Here is a 15,378-nt window from a genome sequence, read left to right on the forward strand (position 1 = left end):
TTACAGGTTAGCTTTGGCAATAAGTGCTGTATAGTGTGTGTCATGGGCTTACTTTCTGTATTCACGTCCCTGTGCAAAGAAACATCAAATAAATTCATTGTAGTTCACATATTCTCCTTATTTCATGTAATGCCATTCTAAAATGCAATATATATATAGGCTTATAAAAAGGAGAGGGACTAGCAAATACCCAACAAAACCCTTAAAAACAGGCCAAAATAAATAATAATTTAAATGACAAAAAACACAGTGATCAGAAAAAAGGAAAAAAGACTCCAAAGTCTGGTCTTTGTGCGAGACAAAATATTGAAAAGGATAATCTGGAGGATAATGGAGCAGTACAGATTGAAAAAGGAGCGAGAGACGAGCAGGGGAAAGTAAATCAAATCAAAAATACTATTAGAAAACAAAACAAAATGTAATTCATCACAAATGTGCATTTCATCTGCAGCTTCCCCCGAGAGCAAAGACAGATTACGATTATTCTTTGTCGTTCAAAGGTTAAACAGAGTTCAACTGTTTTAGCCGAGCCGCCGTCTCATTTAATTAAACGAGGAGGCTGTTTGAGAGTCAGAGCGCAAATGTTGTGTGACAACCTCACACACACAACACATCATGTCAGGATATTAGTTTGAAATGCTTTTTTTTTTTTTTAACTCAGATCTCAGATGATTTACGATGAGACTACAGCACACATGTACAGGATTCCTATGATTTCAAATAGAGAGCAACACGAATTGTGTCGAGGGGGTTTTAACCTCTGACCTGTCAGTGACTGGACCGGGCTAAAGTTGGGGATGCGCTGTACGATTTCAGGTTCAGTCTGACAAGAATTTTGAGTCACACAACTAACTTTGGGGGGGCGGGCACGATGGCGGATTACAGCCCGATCTGCTGCTCCCAACCGGTCGGATGAATTTCTGACATGTTTGAAATTTGGTCTTACGACTTCCTACCCTTATACCCTTATTAAAAAACATCCTCCAGTTTCGTTTTAAAACCTTACCTCACACATCTGGAGCTGGAAGAGACGCCGCTCCTTCTCCATCTCCTCTGCGATCTCAGCCCCGGTGATCTCCGTGCGGATCATCCCGTGTTGCTTGGCGTGCTCTCGCTTCTCCTTCTCGATCTTTGTACTGACACAAGAGGAGAGGACAGTGACTGAGACGACCTTGACCCTGTTGGTCTTCAGCACATTCTGCCTTTTCACAGTGTGGCACAAAATCTTTAACAACAGTCCAGGATGTTTCAAACTTATATCCCTGCACATCATTACCTCACTTTGTTTATTTATAGAGAAGTTGGATGAAAACTGTTTTACTGATGCGTCATAAGAGGATCAATGAATGGACAATAACTAAGTAATATAAATATGGACAATATATTGTGTGTCCAATCGGACTCAAAGCTGATCGTTTGCTCTTACTGACATTGTTCCCTTTTTTCTAGATCCTTGCTTGTGTTGTACTAACTCTCTGATGTACGTCGCTTTGGATAAAAGCGTCTGCTAAGTGAATTGTAGAATTGTAGAATATTGAAACAGCAACAACATTAGATCAATAAATAAAAAAAGTCCTTGTAAAAATTGCTTATAAATTTGCCAAATACAGTAAAAAAAATATCTGGTAATACAAGATGACTTCAATATAAAGGCGAAGAATTAGTGCTTAATTGGATTTGTCTTTGAAGTGTGTGTGTGTGTGTGTGTGTGTGTGTGTGTGTCACAGAAAGAAATAAAGTTATTGTGTATTTATGATTTTCCCTTAGTTTGTCACATGCAGTCACATGTTGAGTGTAATGTGCTGCATGTCTCTCTCTCCTGGTGCTCAGGGATTCATCCATTATCAGGTAGTCTACAGAAGCAGATTAATAACTTAAATGATGCACTTACAACTTGGCTTCGTAGTCTTTCCATGCTTTGTCAAAGGGCTTCTTTATGTCCTGCAGAAACACAAGAGGAGAAGATTAAACACTATTAAACCGTCACACTTGGAGGCGGAGTTCTTTTAAGAACAGGGCGCCAGCCAACGCCTCAACCCCCTCCTGATTTATGCCCCAGCAAGTGACCCCGCCCCTCTGTGTACCCAAAACATGAAGGGTTCATGACCCAGTTACTCGCCACACGCCTCCAGCTCAACACAAAGGCAGTGTTTACTTCTGCAAGATTTACAGAGTGATCTGTTCAACACAGAGCTCTCTCTCTCTCCCCCCCCGTCTCCCTGCGCTCATCTCACATTACTCCCAACATGAACAGAAGTTGAGAGATTAATAAAGAGATGTGCTGACGAGGCGTTTCATATGTCCATCCCACTGCTGAGCTGTGCAACGGAAGAGGGCCGAATGCGTCATGAGAGAGAAATGCAAGGAGGAGAGACAGTTTTACAGCGAATCTTACCCCTTTCACGCCTTTCAAATCGCCCTTCAGCAGCGAGTCCAGAGTGAAGATCACATTGTGGCTGAGGCTCTGGAGCTGGAAGAGGACAGAGGAAGGAAGACAGGGAGATATTATATATCGCTGAAAACAACCTAACGCAGCGATCAGAACACAACACAGAGGCAGGACGATACAGGAAAAAGATGAAGGTATTCTGCAGTTCTATTTCTGCCATCAAATCTAAAGAAAATATACAAACAGAAGAACGATCTTCTTTTGTTTTGTGCATTGTGAAGGACGATCAAAAACTCCCCTGCTTAATTGCTCCGTGAAAAGCTGTTTGAAACACACGAGCGATTCTCATTGTTGAAGGTTTTTTTTTTTTTTTTTGGATCTTAATGAATGAACTTCTAAAACTGTTTCATGAACACATCCTGCAGCTTTAAATAATCTAAAAGAGCAGAACATGTGCATCTACCTGAAGCAGAAAATAGTCCCTAACAGATACCCCAATCCTGTTTTAACGCATGTTTCTCTAAAACCCTCTTTTAAAGAATCACACACTATATATAAACATATATAACTCCTCTTTGATGGAACCGGAATTTGGAGCTGGACAGCAAGGCCCTCTTGACAAACCATCTTTTAGAGGTGCGATGGTCAAGGTGTCGGCAAACTGTTGTGTATTTACAGAACCAACAGGTACAAACTAGGGCAGAATTAACGTAAAATATTCCCTCCGCCTTGCTTTGCTCATGGTGGATAAATGCAGTGTCTCTGGATATCATATGACAAAGAGTGCCGTCTAAAACGGGCTCTTTTTGTAGAGTGTCTAGCTCGCTAATAGGAGCTAGAATTCATCATAAAGCTGAACTAAACTGCAGTGTGTTTGTCTTTGTCCCTTCCCCATTAGGCCTATTATTTTAGCTGTTGTTAAATTAAAAGGAAGCATTTTAGAATGATGTCTTCATTGTCAACTAACGGGCCTGTTCTGTGGACAAGGCGAAGAAGTAAGCTTTGGAAAATGCTTTGTTGTTTTAAGGTATCTGTTGACAATTAAAGAACATTGCATAATGTCGCCCTCATCCTCTAACCTAGAGTGCAATGCATCAACCCGTTCATGCTGCTGCTGCTGCTGCTGACCAAAAACATCTGCAACAAAATAATAATAGTGTTGCAGAAGTCAGCCCCCCCGTGCAGAGGGGTCTGTTGAAGAATTAGCAGAAGCCTGCACTGCCGGCTGCTACACTTCTGCTCAGCAGCTCTAACCGTCAGGATCAGCGAGGTCATTTACAACGGTACTAAGCATTTAAGTCCTTGTTGTTGTTAGCCAAGTCCACACAGACATACTGCAGTGGTCAAGGAAGTAAACAACACACTTAATGGGCGCTAATGTGCTTCTTAAGTGCCTGCCTTGCATACAGCCAAAGTCAGAATCAATCTTCTTCTGGGCGGCTGCCTGTGAGCTCTAACGGCTCATCCTGGAAACTGTCACTCTCGCCTGTAACTTTCTCTTAGTTTACCAAAAAAAAAAAAGAGGATGTAAACACTCAGATAGAAGCTGAATATTAGGACACAAGGCATCCAAATGCATCTAGAAATTTCCTTACATTTAAGCCGATAACACATGTCGGACATCTAGGACAAGCACTATTCATCAATTCTCATTTGTAGTGCACGCACATACCAGCAGCCCTCAGGGCAGAGTTATTGAAGTCTAAAAAAACTCAGTCAATAAAACACTCAGAATGGCAAAGACGAGAGTGGAGAGAGAGAGAGAGAGAGAGAGGAGAAGGGAGAGAGACGTAGAAGAGAGTTTACTTCACTTTACTGCAATCTGCAGGTAAAGCAAACAGGTGGGTGGTTTAAGACGGTTTCCAAATGGACAAACACACACACACACAGTTGTTCCTGGTGCTGCCAAGTGTATTTATGGAGTCTAATCTCGCTCTCAGCTACACAGGAAGAGAGCGAGAGAGCGAGGGCTGGCTCTTCTTCCAACAACAATCACTCACACAGGATTCAAACAGGACACATTATTCAACAGAAACATCAGGGGAAATCCACGACAGACAGATAAGAGCCTCAACCGGTGGAGGGGGGGGGGGGGGACACACACAATATAGCCGCAGTCAGCTGCTTTACTCTCTGACTGAGATGACGGTTCAGACTGTGCAGGGGAATTGTAAACTGTTTTGTCAAAGAGATAGATGAACTTATTTTATTCAGCTGGGGCCTGTAGGCACATCTCCATGAATACATTCTGAGGATTTTTACAGACATCGTCAGTTAATAAACGGTTCACCTTGTCTGCTACATGCCTGACCTCAATGCTGTACTCTAATGTAATCCTAATCTTAACCTTAAACCCAAATCCTAAACCACTTAGAGGAGAGAAGACAGGGAGGAAAAAAAAAAAAAAGCTCTCTTTGGATGTTTTTCCTCTTTGCATCCATGTGAAGACAGAAGCACATGAAGGTAGAGGAGCACTCTGCAGGAGAATCAGTTACGATTTCATTATATGCGTACGAGGTGCTGACGTGTCGGACTCACCAGGTTCTTCAAGAGGGCGGACAGCTCCTTGGTGAGGGAGGAGAACTTGACGAAGGCCGTCCCCAAGTCAGGGTTGTCCCGGCTGATGAAGTTGCTGCCAAATTTGTCCAGAGCCTGAGCGTAGTTCTCTTCATTCTGGACATGGTCTGTTGTAGGAAACACAAAGGACAACCACCGGTCAATAAACTGTGGCTAATGATTAGCATGGTTAGCATGAGGGCTTGAGGCGGCCTGCAGTGTTTGTCTTTATGAGGGTATACAGTCACTGCATGAGTCCTGAAGGTAGTAATGATGATAGTTTAAGTGAAACATACCCTCAAAATAACTGCAGGTAGTTAGTTAGCTAACTCAGATACTATCAAGTCTCTAGTGCCAAAAGTCAGATCGCTTTTCTTTTTTAAAGGCTTTATATGTGATTTTTTTGATCCAGCAGATGTCGCCCTTGAGCACCAGCATGAAACCAAAACAACTCGCGGTGCATTGTGGGTTAGCATGCTAATGCTAGCGATCTTTATTATGCTTGTATCTTCACACTGCATGTAAATTTACCTGAAATGAGCGTGATCTAGAAACACAGTTAAGCAGTGAGTACAGTGTGTTATTCTTTTTTTCTCTAGTCCCTCAATTAAACAACTTTTATACACGAGGGGAGGAGTCAGCCGGCCGTCCGGGCGATGTAAACAAACTGAAGATAGGACTCGGAAAACTCGGAAAACATCACAGACAGTGGGACTCGGGTGTTACACCCATTGTAGACAGTCATTACTCACAGAGTTATTTTCAGATACTTGATTTATATTATATTTAAGTGTGAAAAATCACATATAAAGCCTTTAAACATATTCTTTGATCAAGATTTTCAGGACTTCAAGAGCGACTTGATTTAGTTATTTTCTTTAAAAAAAAGTTTGTTTTGGAGGCCCCTCAGTTTTCCAGGCAAACAGCAAACCAGTGGGTGTTGAATCAAAGGGCCGAGTCTTTTCAGAATGTTCAGATGTTCAATGATAAACAAGACGAAGCTGAAATATTCAACAGATCCTGCAATGGAAAGTTACTTTATCGACGCAGCAACACAACCGCTAGAATAACAGACCTGTGACTTGAACCTGAGATTTGTGATCAGTGCAGCTCCAGAGAGACTTCAGTTTTATTGGTTTTGACTCCAGTAAGTCATCTTTAATGTCAGCAGAGAACGATGTGCCGTTCTCCAGGTCTGTGAAACTCTGCAGGAGCCGCCAGTCAACCAGCAGCGTCCATCTGGCCTTGTCGTTAAGAGGCATGAAGAAGAGCTGGACCAGAGTGATGTTTAGTCTGCTGAGGGAGACTCCTGAGAGGAAGGTTAAGTGAGACGAGCACCCTGTCGAGCTTTTTCCTGCAGCAGCCATTTTGGATTTCTATCATACTGGAAACTCAAATGCTGTCCAAATAGAGCTGCAGTTTCCATCGAGGATGATAAATTCATGTCCTCTCTGGATTTGTTTTTCTTGCATTTTTAAGCTCTTGTGAGGAACTTTTGGTTTGTGTTGATTTTGGCGCCCCCTGTGGACAAAGCTGTCTGTGACGTCAACACTTGGTTATTGGCTTTTGAACCCTGTCGATAGCTGTCGCCATATTGGAAATGCTGACACAACCTAACCTCCAGTCGACCTAATGACAGGCTGAAAGCTGCAGCTGAGGAGTGTTTTAAGACCCACCCGTCAGTCAGGTCAGCCACAGGCATTATTGTGAAAAAACAATAAAATCAAAACAGATGAGCTGTCATATCCAGTCGAGACATGAGCTAATCAGACCTTTTTTTTTTTTTTATTCTTTTTTATTTTGTTAACATGTTGATTTCTCCTGTAAAAACGTCTTTTTTGAATGGGTGCGTGTGTGACTTCCGAGGTTTCTGCGGCAAGCCTCAAGTGGACACTTGAGGAACTGCACTTTCGCATTGGCTTCATTTTTCAACACCAGAGGTCGCTGCATGTTCTGGACATGTGCATGAAGTATTTTTCTCTGAACCCGACTTTGTTTTCAGTGATTTCCTTTCTCTTTGTACCGTTTTCTGCTGCTGCTGCTGCTCCTTTAAATTTGAAAGCGCTAAAGTAGAAAATACTGGATGGCTTGTGTTGCCATAAATAAAATATATTGCAGTTTCCACAGATGTTAGCGCTGTCCTTTAAAGAGACTTCCACAAATCAAGAAGGACAATCTTCCTTTTGTAAAGTGCGGCATAAATCCAACAGTGGTCACTCGAGCACACTTGGAAAATCGAAGTATTGATTGGCTTCTTTATTGGAACAATGTGTATGAGTTGGGCTGCACTGTAAACACACACCATCTGATCATCAGCTGCTTTCTGGAAACGCTAAAGTCAAGTTACCAGCAGTAACTGCAGGAACCAAATCAACCAGGACTCAAACTATAGGGACTATAACTTCAGCGCTGGGGGCGTTTTGTGTGAGAAGCTTATGACCTCTGTGTTTATTAAATGTTGGCACAAGTTTTACCATAATTTAATTTGCAAAATGCACAAACATCCCATCTCAAACATTTCCTTTTTCTTTCGTACATCATGCGGTATTGGTTTCACTAACTAGATTTAGTCAAAGTTACTAACCATTGTTTTTTTGAACTTAAGAAGTATTTCCAGTTGTTTTGAGGCTTTGAGGGACAATGGGAGGAAGATAAATTGCCTTTTTTGAGCACAAACAATCTCCTTTGTGGCACAAACATCTGAAACTGTCAATTTTCAGGGAGGAGGCGGCGCTCAGAAGTATTCAGTGGAAAATTACTGAGGATCCATGTCACAGCAGCGAGCAAAACAAACTCAGGTGTTGGTTTTTGGGACAGCCTGAATACACACACACACACACATGAAATAAGAAGCACCATCTGTCCAACAAAAGGCAATGTTCCAGACAAGAAAGCAATCCTTATTTTTAGTCACGACATTGGAGAAATCCTGGACTTTCCTTTGGGGTTTTTATTGGAAATGGTTTTGACCACACAGCCAACAATCAGCGTGTGCACATTCAAACACGGTACATTTAGAAACATGACTCACCTTGTCCTGAATTGTAGATGGCCTTCACTGATTTCTTCACCTTCTGCAGAGAGGTCCGATCCTGGTCCAACGCCTGAAGAAAGAGGAGGAGAGGCGGCCTTAATATTTGTTTCATCCTTAAAGAACATACTTGAAACATTCAACATCAAAAGAAACCAAAGATCATTTTTTTGAAAGTCTTTGATTTCATGCTCCAGCGAACTTGAGGAACCTCAGGGCACAAGAACAATATTTGCTCTGTGATTCAAAGCATGCATACTCCACACAGCTAATGTACAGTGCTTGACCTGAATGTGGCATAAATCATTATTTCAACACTGCCGGAGCAAAGCCTTTGTGCTCTCTAACAGGCAAAGTCAATGTGCACTTTAACCCATTTTATCATGATGATTATTCACAATGAAACATTTAAATGCTGGAAGAATAAACACTGCCACTGAACTATTGTTACAGTGACTTATTTGTCTCACTTCTTCGTAATTTCAGAGATTAACGATGAGAGTTCAAAGCATCAGGGAGGTAAAAGAGGGCCAGTTTAAATAGAAACACTTCACACACGTTATATATCATGGTGCTGGTTACTCATTCGACAATAACGCATTGCTATATCACGTCCCGCAAAGTCATTTAGGACAAAGCGATGGCAGAGGGACCCTTGACCTGATTCATCCATCAGCCCCGAAAATCAACTTTATACAAGGAACACTTATCGTTATAAACAAACTCCACATCCAAGTTAAATTCATCGTGAGTTTTCATCGCTGAGTGGGCTCGCACTCTGTCAAGAAATACTTAGAAGAAACTACAATCCAACACATCTGCATGCGTGAATGATTTCCCCTAACCTTACCTAAAGCAGACAAACTTCATGACAACAGCTTGATATCTAATTTATTTAACAAAGACTGATCAATAGTTCTTTCCGGGATCCACTTCACAATTCAACACCCAACTCATATTGACCACGTCTGCTACCAGTCCAAAACATACATCTGATCGAGTGATAAGTCCCCGGTGAGTGAAAACAATGTGATTAAGTTTCTAGTGATTGACCAGCTGTATGTCTGATTATAAGCTGTAATAATAGTGTGCTAACATGAAACAAAGATGGCTATTCGCTGAGAGAATACTGCTATTGGACTCCAAATCTGTTCATACTTGGAGATTGCAAAAATTGCTGCAAAACTGGGGGGGGGGGGGGGGGGGGGGGCGCAGATTGTTTAGTGGTTACATCCTGCCCCATGTAGGAGGCCTTAGCCCTACAAGCGGGCGAACCCAGGTTCAAGTCCGGCCTGTGGCTCCTTTCCCACATGTCATTTCCCACTCTCTCTTTTCCCCTCCCTCTATCCACTGTCCTATCCAAAAAAAAAAAAAAAAGGCAAAAAGCCCAAAAATAAACGAGCATTTGCTCTCACTGCTGTGAGCGAAACAACTTGAAGAGCAACATGAAAATCACCTCTCATAGTGAACACACCATCTGTCTGCGTGTCTGGTAGTATACTATTTTTTTAAACTGAGGTAATTAGGAGACGGGTTAGTTTAGAAATAAAAACACACAAAGAAGAACAACACAAATCACTGACGTGTTTTCGACTTAGTGATTTTAAGACGGCGAGGATGAGTTTTCAAAGTCGACAGCACACTCATTTCTTATCCATCTCCTCTGAGCTAGAGGGAATGGAAACATAACTCTGCCATGTTTTCCCATAATGGACGATAAACACCATCAGCTAAATCACCATTACACCAAGGTCAGGCGGTTAAGAGCAGAAACTCACACACACACACACACACACACACACACACACACACAGTCGGCTAATTAAATTTCACAACATAATTAAGCTGTCCTTGGCCTCCCCTGGACACTTTTACACAGCTCTTCCCCAATTACAGCCACAGTAGTTTGTCGCCGTAAGGGCCTTTCTGCCGGGCTGAGCCCTTTGATCCCCCCTGCATATGGGAACAGAACGCCCAGTACCCCCTCGTGCTGCCTCATCATTTAGCCCTGTGTCTGTTTGGATAAACAAACCGGCTTCTGCCAATAAGGAATGTTAATAGTACCATTATCTTGGCCAATGCTGCCTATAATGTTGTGTATATTATTATCTTGATAACTACCATAATGAAATCCTGGGGCAGTATGAAAACAGATTTAAATCATGAAAATAAAAACTCCTTTTGGGAAGCACTCTTAAGCAGGAGTTGATTTATTTTAACTAAGACAACACAATTCTGTCTACAGCGAAAGCCAATCAGAAAAACGCCTCAACACTGATCTGTTTCTGGATAAAGAAGTGTTTTCTTCAATCAACAAGTGCGCTCATTTTTGTGAAGCTGTAGAGCTTCCCAACACGGGTCAACATGGTTGGCTAACACACCAGTCAACAGAAGTGAACTGAAGTGTTTGCAACGCACGACCAAAGCCCAAAATGTATTTGCTCACACAGAACAAGCCCGATTGTTGGGCACGACTTGAGAACTCACACTGTTAGTTAACTCACGACGAAGCATTCACAGCTGTCACAGATAAGTCAGGTCTATGTTTATTTCAGTTGTCTCATGTCAATTTGGTTTGATTGGCTGGGGGAGAGCGGAGGCTTCAGAATAGCGGAGGTGTCTCCAAACAGCAGTTTGTTTTGGTTTAATGCTGGTGTTCAAGGGCGACAACTACTGGATCAAAAAGTCACCACATTCTTCCTTTAAGCGGCTTTTGCAGCGAATCACAGCACGCCTTCTTCAAATTAGCCCGATGCCGTCTGCAGATTAACCCATTCAAAGAGAATCTGTGATTATTCAGATTTTGAAGTTGCTAATAAGGACGACGAGAACCGAACAGGTGCTGAGGAGGCAGATTGACTTTTGTGGTGCTCATGTTGAGAGCAGCTGGCGCCGCCACCTGAGGGTCCCGCATAATCCACACCTAATTAAATATTCAATTCAAACATGAAGAAGATTTTACAGATTCGCTTTTTTTTTTTTTTTTAAATAAACTCTGAATCTATTTCAGTGAATACTTTGGCTGTTTGTTTTCAATGACACGGCTGAGAGCATGCTGTGTCAAAGTCCAAACGATGTATTACAGAAGTGATAAATATCAACACATTGGCAGGATTTCAATGGTAAATGTGACTAATGTAACTTGGAGACATTGTGCTGTAAAGCCGTTATCTCACAGCTTTATAGAAAGAGAAAAATCAATAACACAGACTTGGCACGCAGCTGCAGCAAACCCTTGACGACAGGCAGGAATACATCCAAACGCTGCTTTCCAAGAGGCCGACAACTATTTAATATCGTCAAAGGATTGGTTTTATCTGCCAGGGACCAATGGAAAGCTCCAACTCAACCCAAAAGGGGATTATCAATGTGACAATGCCAAAACATCTGCGGCCGCCCGTCTGAGCGTGATGCATACGGAAGATCTACTTTATGACACTGAGAAAAAGAAGCAAATAATGAAGCACACTCATTCATTTCATGGTGTGTTATTTGTCTGAGAAACATCCCTTCTTAAAGAACCATTTGTGCTCTGAAAATCAACACGTCTGTGTCAGAATGCTTTTAACTGGAAGCGTGTCAGAGACGGAGTCAGAGAGGTCAGCAGCCGACTTGAGAGGAGTTGAAGGTCGTCGGCCTCGCTCGGTGCCTCAGCAGGAACGGATTCTGCGACCAGCGTGAGCACCAACATCACAAATATCCTGGAAAAGTCAATAAAGATGTCTACATTTTTAGTTAAGGCGCAGTAAAAGCAAAAGTGTTGAAACCTAATTTTTTTGAGAGTTTAATACCAATTTATAAAAACAAAAAAAAAATCAATTTTGAGCAGAGTGGTGATGAGCTTTGTTTTGTCTTGTCTTGGTGTGATGGGCTTTTCTTTAGACAAAACAGAACACGAAGATATCAAAAAGAACTGGCGGAAACAAACATCATAAAAACGTCCATAAGCCATTAAAGTATGACCTGCGTGACCAATGGGAGATGACTTCCTGGTTCCCAAGCAGCCACACAAACACGCACAGTCATGCCCAGGAGGTCAGAGAAAATTGGAAGGTGACTGGGTATGACTGACTGGTGGCTGTCTCAGCTTCACGCTTCCTGACTGAGGTCTTATCCTCCTTCAGCAGCCCTGCCGTTTCCCCTGCAGCCGTCCTTTGACAGGAAGCAGGAAGCGGCCAGGCTTGACAGTGTCCTGTCCCGGGTCGGCTGCACTCAGTCTAATGACACCAAGTGCTCCTCGCTGACAACTGGGGAATCACAACAACACTCTTTCTGACTGACTGACTGGGAAACGTTTTCGCTTAGTTTGCTGATCCACTATTGAGATTCCTGCTCTGTCAATCATCTCTTCTCATTTCCTCCTTAACTCATCCCACTTACTAGCAGCTTCCTGTGCTTAAAGGTTAACACCCAGGTCTCCCCAAATGGCAGTTCCCCCAATGACCACTTGAGGCTGGCTCAAAAAGTAACTCAATCCCCATGAGGCCCCATAGCTTTATCGCAATCACACTTCCGGGCTTGTTAGATTGTTCAGTGTCCACCATATTTGTTGTCCAGTAAATTGGAGTCAGAATTGCTGAGATAATGGCGAAAAAGAGTGAGAGGAAGAATGGATTGATAAGTTTTCACATCGCCACTCTCACTGGAGATGGTAAATGGTAAATGGACATGAGCTTGTACAGCCCTTTTTTTAGTCTTCTGACGCTTTTAGACCGCAACCACACCTACGCATTCACACACTGATGGTAGAGGCTGCTGTGCAGAGTGATCATCAGAAGTAACTAAACATTTATACACTGTAGACAAAGCAGTGGTTCAGTGTCAGGCCCGAGGACAAATCTGACGCGTGGCTGCAGGAGCTGGGGATCGAACCCCAACCGACTCTACCAACTGAGCCACAGCCGCCCCAATATATTGACTTGTTATATATTCCACTAGTTCTCCAAGCTTCTTCAGTTTAATAAATGAACAGCTGCGGTCAGAAGCCATGACATCAGAATCGCCATCTCCGGGAAACACGAGAGCTAGTTAGCTCATTCAACAGCTACTGAACACCACTGAGCTTTGATAAGTTAACATTTGCCAACCCTTTAACTTCTCCAGCTCCAACCTCTTCTCCAAATATGGTCACCTCGAGCTCCTGTTAACCAACATACTTAAAAAAGACAGTCTTCAAACCAATGAGTGACATCATTGTAGCTACATCCATTATTTATATATCATGCTTCTTACACCTCCTCGCTCTCTACTCCTCCTCCTCCTCCTCCTCCTCCTCCTCCTCCTCCTCCCAGTCACTTGGCATCACACCCTAGGACGATTGTGTGGTTACCAAGGAGATGCAATCTGGCTGTCTCACGCGCCGTCTCTACATTCTTCACCATGGAGCCTGTTGGAAGCTGCACTGACCAACTCTCCAGCTCTCTCTCTCTTTGTCAGCTGTGCCACTGTGACAGATTTTACTCTTCACACGGCAGAGATTGGGACGCGGGTTTTCCAGAATTGCTAATATGCTAATGAATTTCCTAGAAGAAGAAAACAGGAAAGGGCCCATTTATCAAGGGACTTCCCCTAAAACCAGAGAGCAGTGCTAAAAACATCCACAGTTATGCTTTCTTTTAAGGAAAAGAAACAGATCAGTTCATCAGATTCTAATGTGTTGTTTTATTTCTGCTTCCTTTCACAACATTGTATTCTCATTTCCTCATTTCTGACGCATAATTACACATCTACTATAAAAATGTACTAAAATACCTTAACAGTGTAAATCAATCAAGCTTGTCTTGCTGGCGGTTTGTTCTTTCTGTTTGTCAAATCATTTAGTGTGTCTGTTAAGTCCATGTGGCATGACTCAAGCAGGAAGGGTGGGGAGCCGTTTTCACTGGCAGGAAACAAATGCACATCCCTTTCTCTGGAGCTGCAGCCGGAGAGAGGCCTTCAGCTCTCCAAGTGGAATGGTAAAAATGAGAGGATGTAACATTTCCAAAAGCAGCTGAGGTCAGATGGCCTATTTCTGTCTCTAAAACACACAGATGGTGCTGAAAAAGAACGATCAACTGCCATTGGTTTTTGGTTTTGATTTAGGTTTAAGGATGCATCAGAATGAGCACACGGCTAATGTAGTGTGTGGTTGATCAAAATGGCAGGGATTTCAACATCAGTCAATTGAATGAATGAATGGAACAGGTTTCAAATTCCTGTCAAAGATGTTTATCTCCTCAGGCACTCACAAACATCTTCTACAGGGGAGATCGTTAAAGATATAATGTGCTACTTTTCGAGTAGATGTCGCACTTTAGCACCCACTTTAGTCTCCCAGACCAAAACAACACGGTCCCTAAGCGCACCGCCTCCCCTCCTCCACCACCCCTCCCTCCGTGTTTGAACTAAGTGCAGCAGTTTTCAAGACTGAGCTCCATGAAGATATGCAGCCCAAAAATATTTTTCTTCGGTTTGGAAAGTTCCTTGGTTCTCCTTCAAATGTGCCAAAACTCTGTCATTGTGCCTCCACAAACAGCGTCTATGAGATTAAACATTCCCAACAATTCCCAACAAGGCACTATATCAAAATCTTTGTTTTGCTTTCAAATTAATAAATCTGTCAGTTTTCATTTTTGTAGTAACGATGCATAACAAATATTAACAAACAAGCAGCTGCTGTCTCTCGCCACCTCCTTTTACATTTAGTGCCTGATCTACAACGGTTTTAACACACAATGACTCGCTGTAATATGAAATCCCCAGTGTTAAATTACCCCAGGCCTACTGAGAGCCCATTCTCTGATTTAACACTGTGTCCAAACGTCGTCATGATAGAAGATTTGGCCTGGAAGTGTGAGTGTTTTCCGATTAAAGTTTCCTGCTCTACAGCTTATGGATGCATTTTGTCTTTTAGCAGCCAGCTCTCCATTTCCATTTCAGGCAAACTGCCATTAGAGCTTGAATGTCCCACAAGGAAGTCCAAACCACAAATGAAATCTCAACTGGACCTGCTGTGAACTGGGCCGCCATGCGAGAACATATGACTTTGACAAAGGATAAAGTGGATTTATAGATTGACTGTGATGATATACCAACCTCTTGTAACCTGCTTTCCATTTCTGTGCCTGAATTCAAGAAAATCAATACATAGAGTCAGACCTTCCAACCTCCTTTACTGGCAGTTCATGTTGGATATCTACGCTGATTAGCTACCATGCTTGGCCTTGGCTAATGTTATTGGCCGCTACAAAAATTCAATACAAGTCAGAGATTACGTCATTATGTAAGCCTACAAATAGCTTTGCTATTAGCGTCCTGCTATATGCTCTGACAGAAAGAGGGAAATGAACTGCTCAGCTGTGTGCTAGCTGTGGTGAATTTGGTGAGACCACACTTTGAATGAAGCCACTTGCAGAGCTGCAAC

General features: G+C 42.6%; 1 protein-coding gene across 4 annotated transcripts in view; it reads right to left on the minus strand.

Annotated features, from left to right (window-relative positions):
• The window catches only part of asap1b (ArfGAP with SH3 domain, ankyrin repeat and PH domain 1b), a 60,648-nt gene that overhangs the window by 32,963 nt on the left and 12,307 nt on the right, over positions 1-15,378 (minus strand). For all 4 annotated transcript variants that reach the window (XM_061064951.1, XM_061064954.1, XM_061064952.1 and 1 more), the window contains exons 2-6: positions 7,977-8,049; positions 4,928-5,073; positions 2,396-2,470; positions 1,892-1,941; positions 1,007-1,136 (exon numbers count right to left, since the gene is read on the minus strand). In XM_061064951.1, the coding sequence (XP_060920934.1) occupies positions 1,007-1,136; positions 1,892-1,941; positions 2,396-2,470; positions 4,928-5,073; positions 7,977-8,049 (474 nt within the window). The remainder of the gene's footprint in view (positions 1-1,006; positions 1,137-1,891; positions 1,942-2,395; positions 2,471-4,927; positions 5,074-7,976; positions 8,050-15,378) is intronic.

Source organism: Labrus mixtus, chromosome 19 (assembly GCF_963584025.1).
Source record: "Labrus mixtus chromosome 19, fLabMix1.1, whole genome shotgun sequence".
Taxonomy (NCBI): domain Eukaryota; kingdom Metazoa; phylum Chordata; class Actinopteri; order Labriformes; family Labridae; genus Labrus; species Labrus mixtus.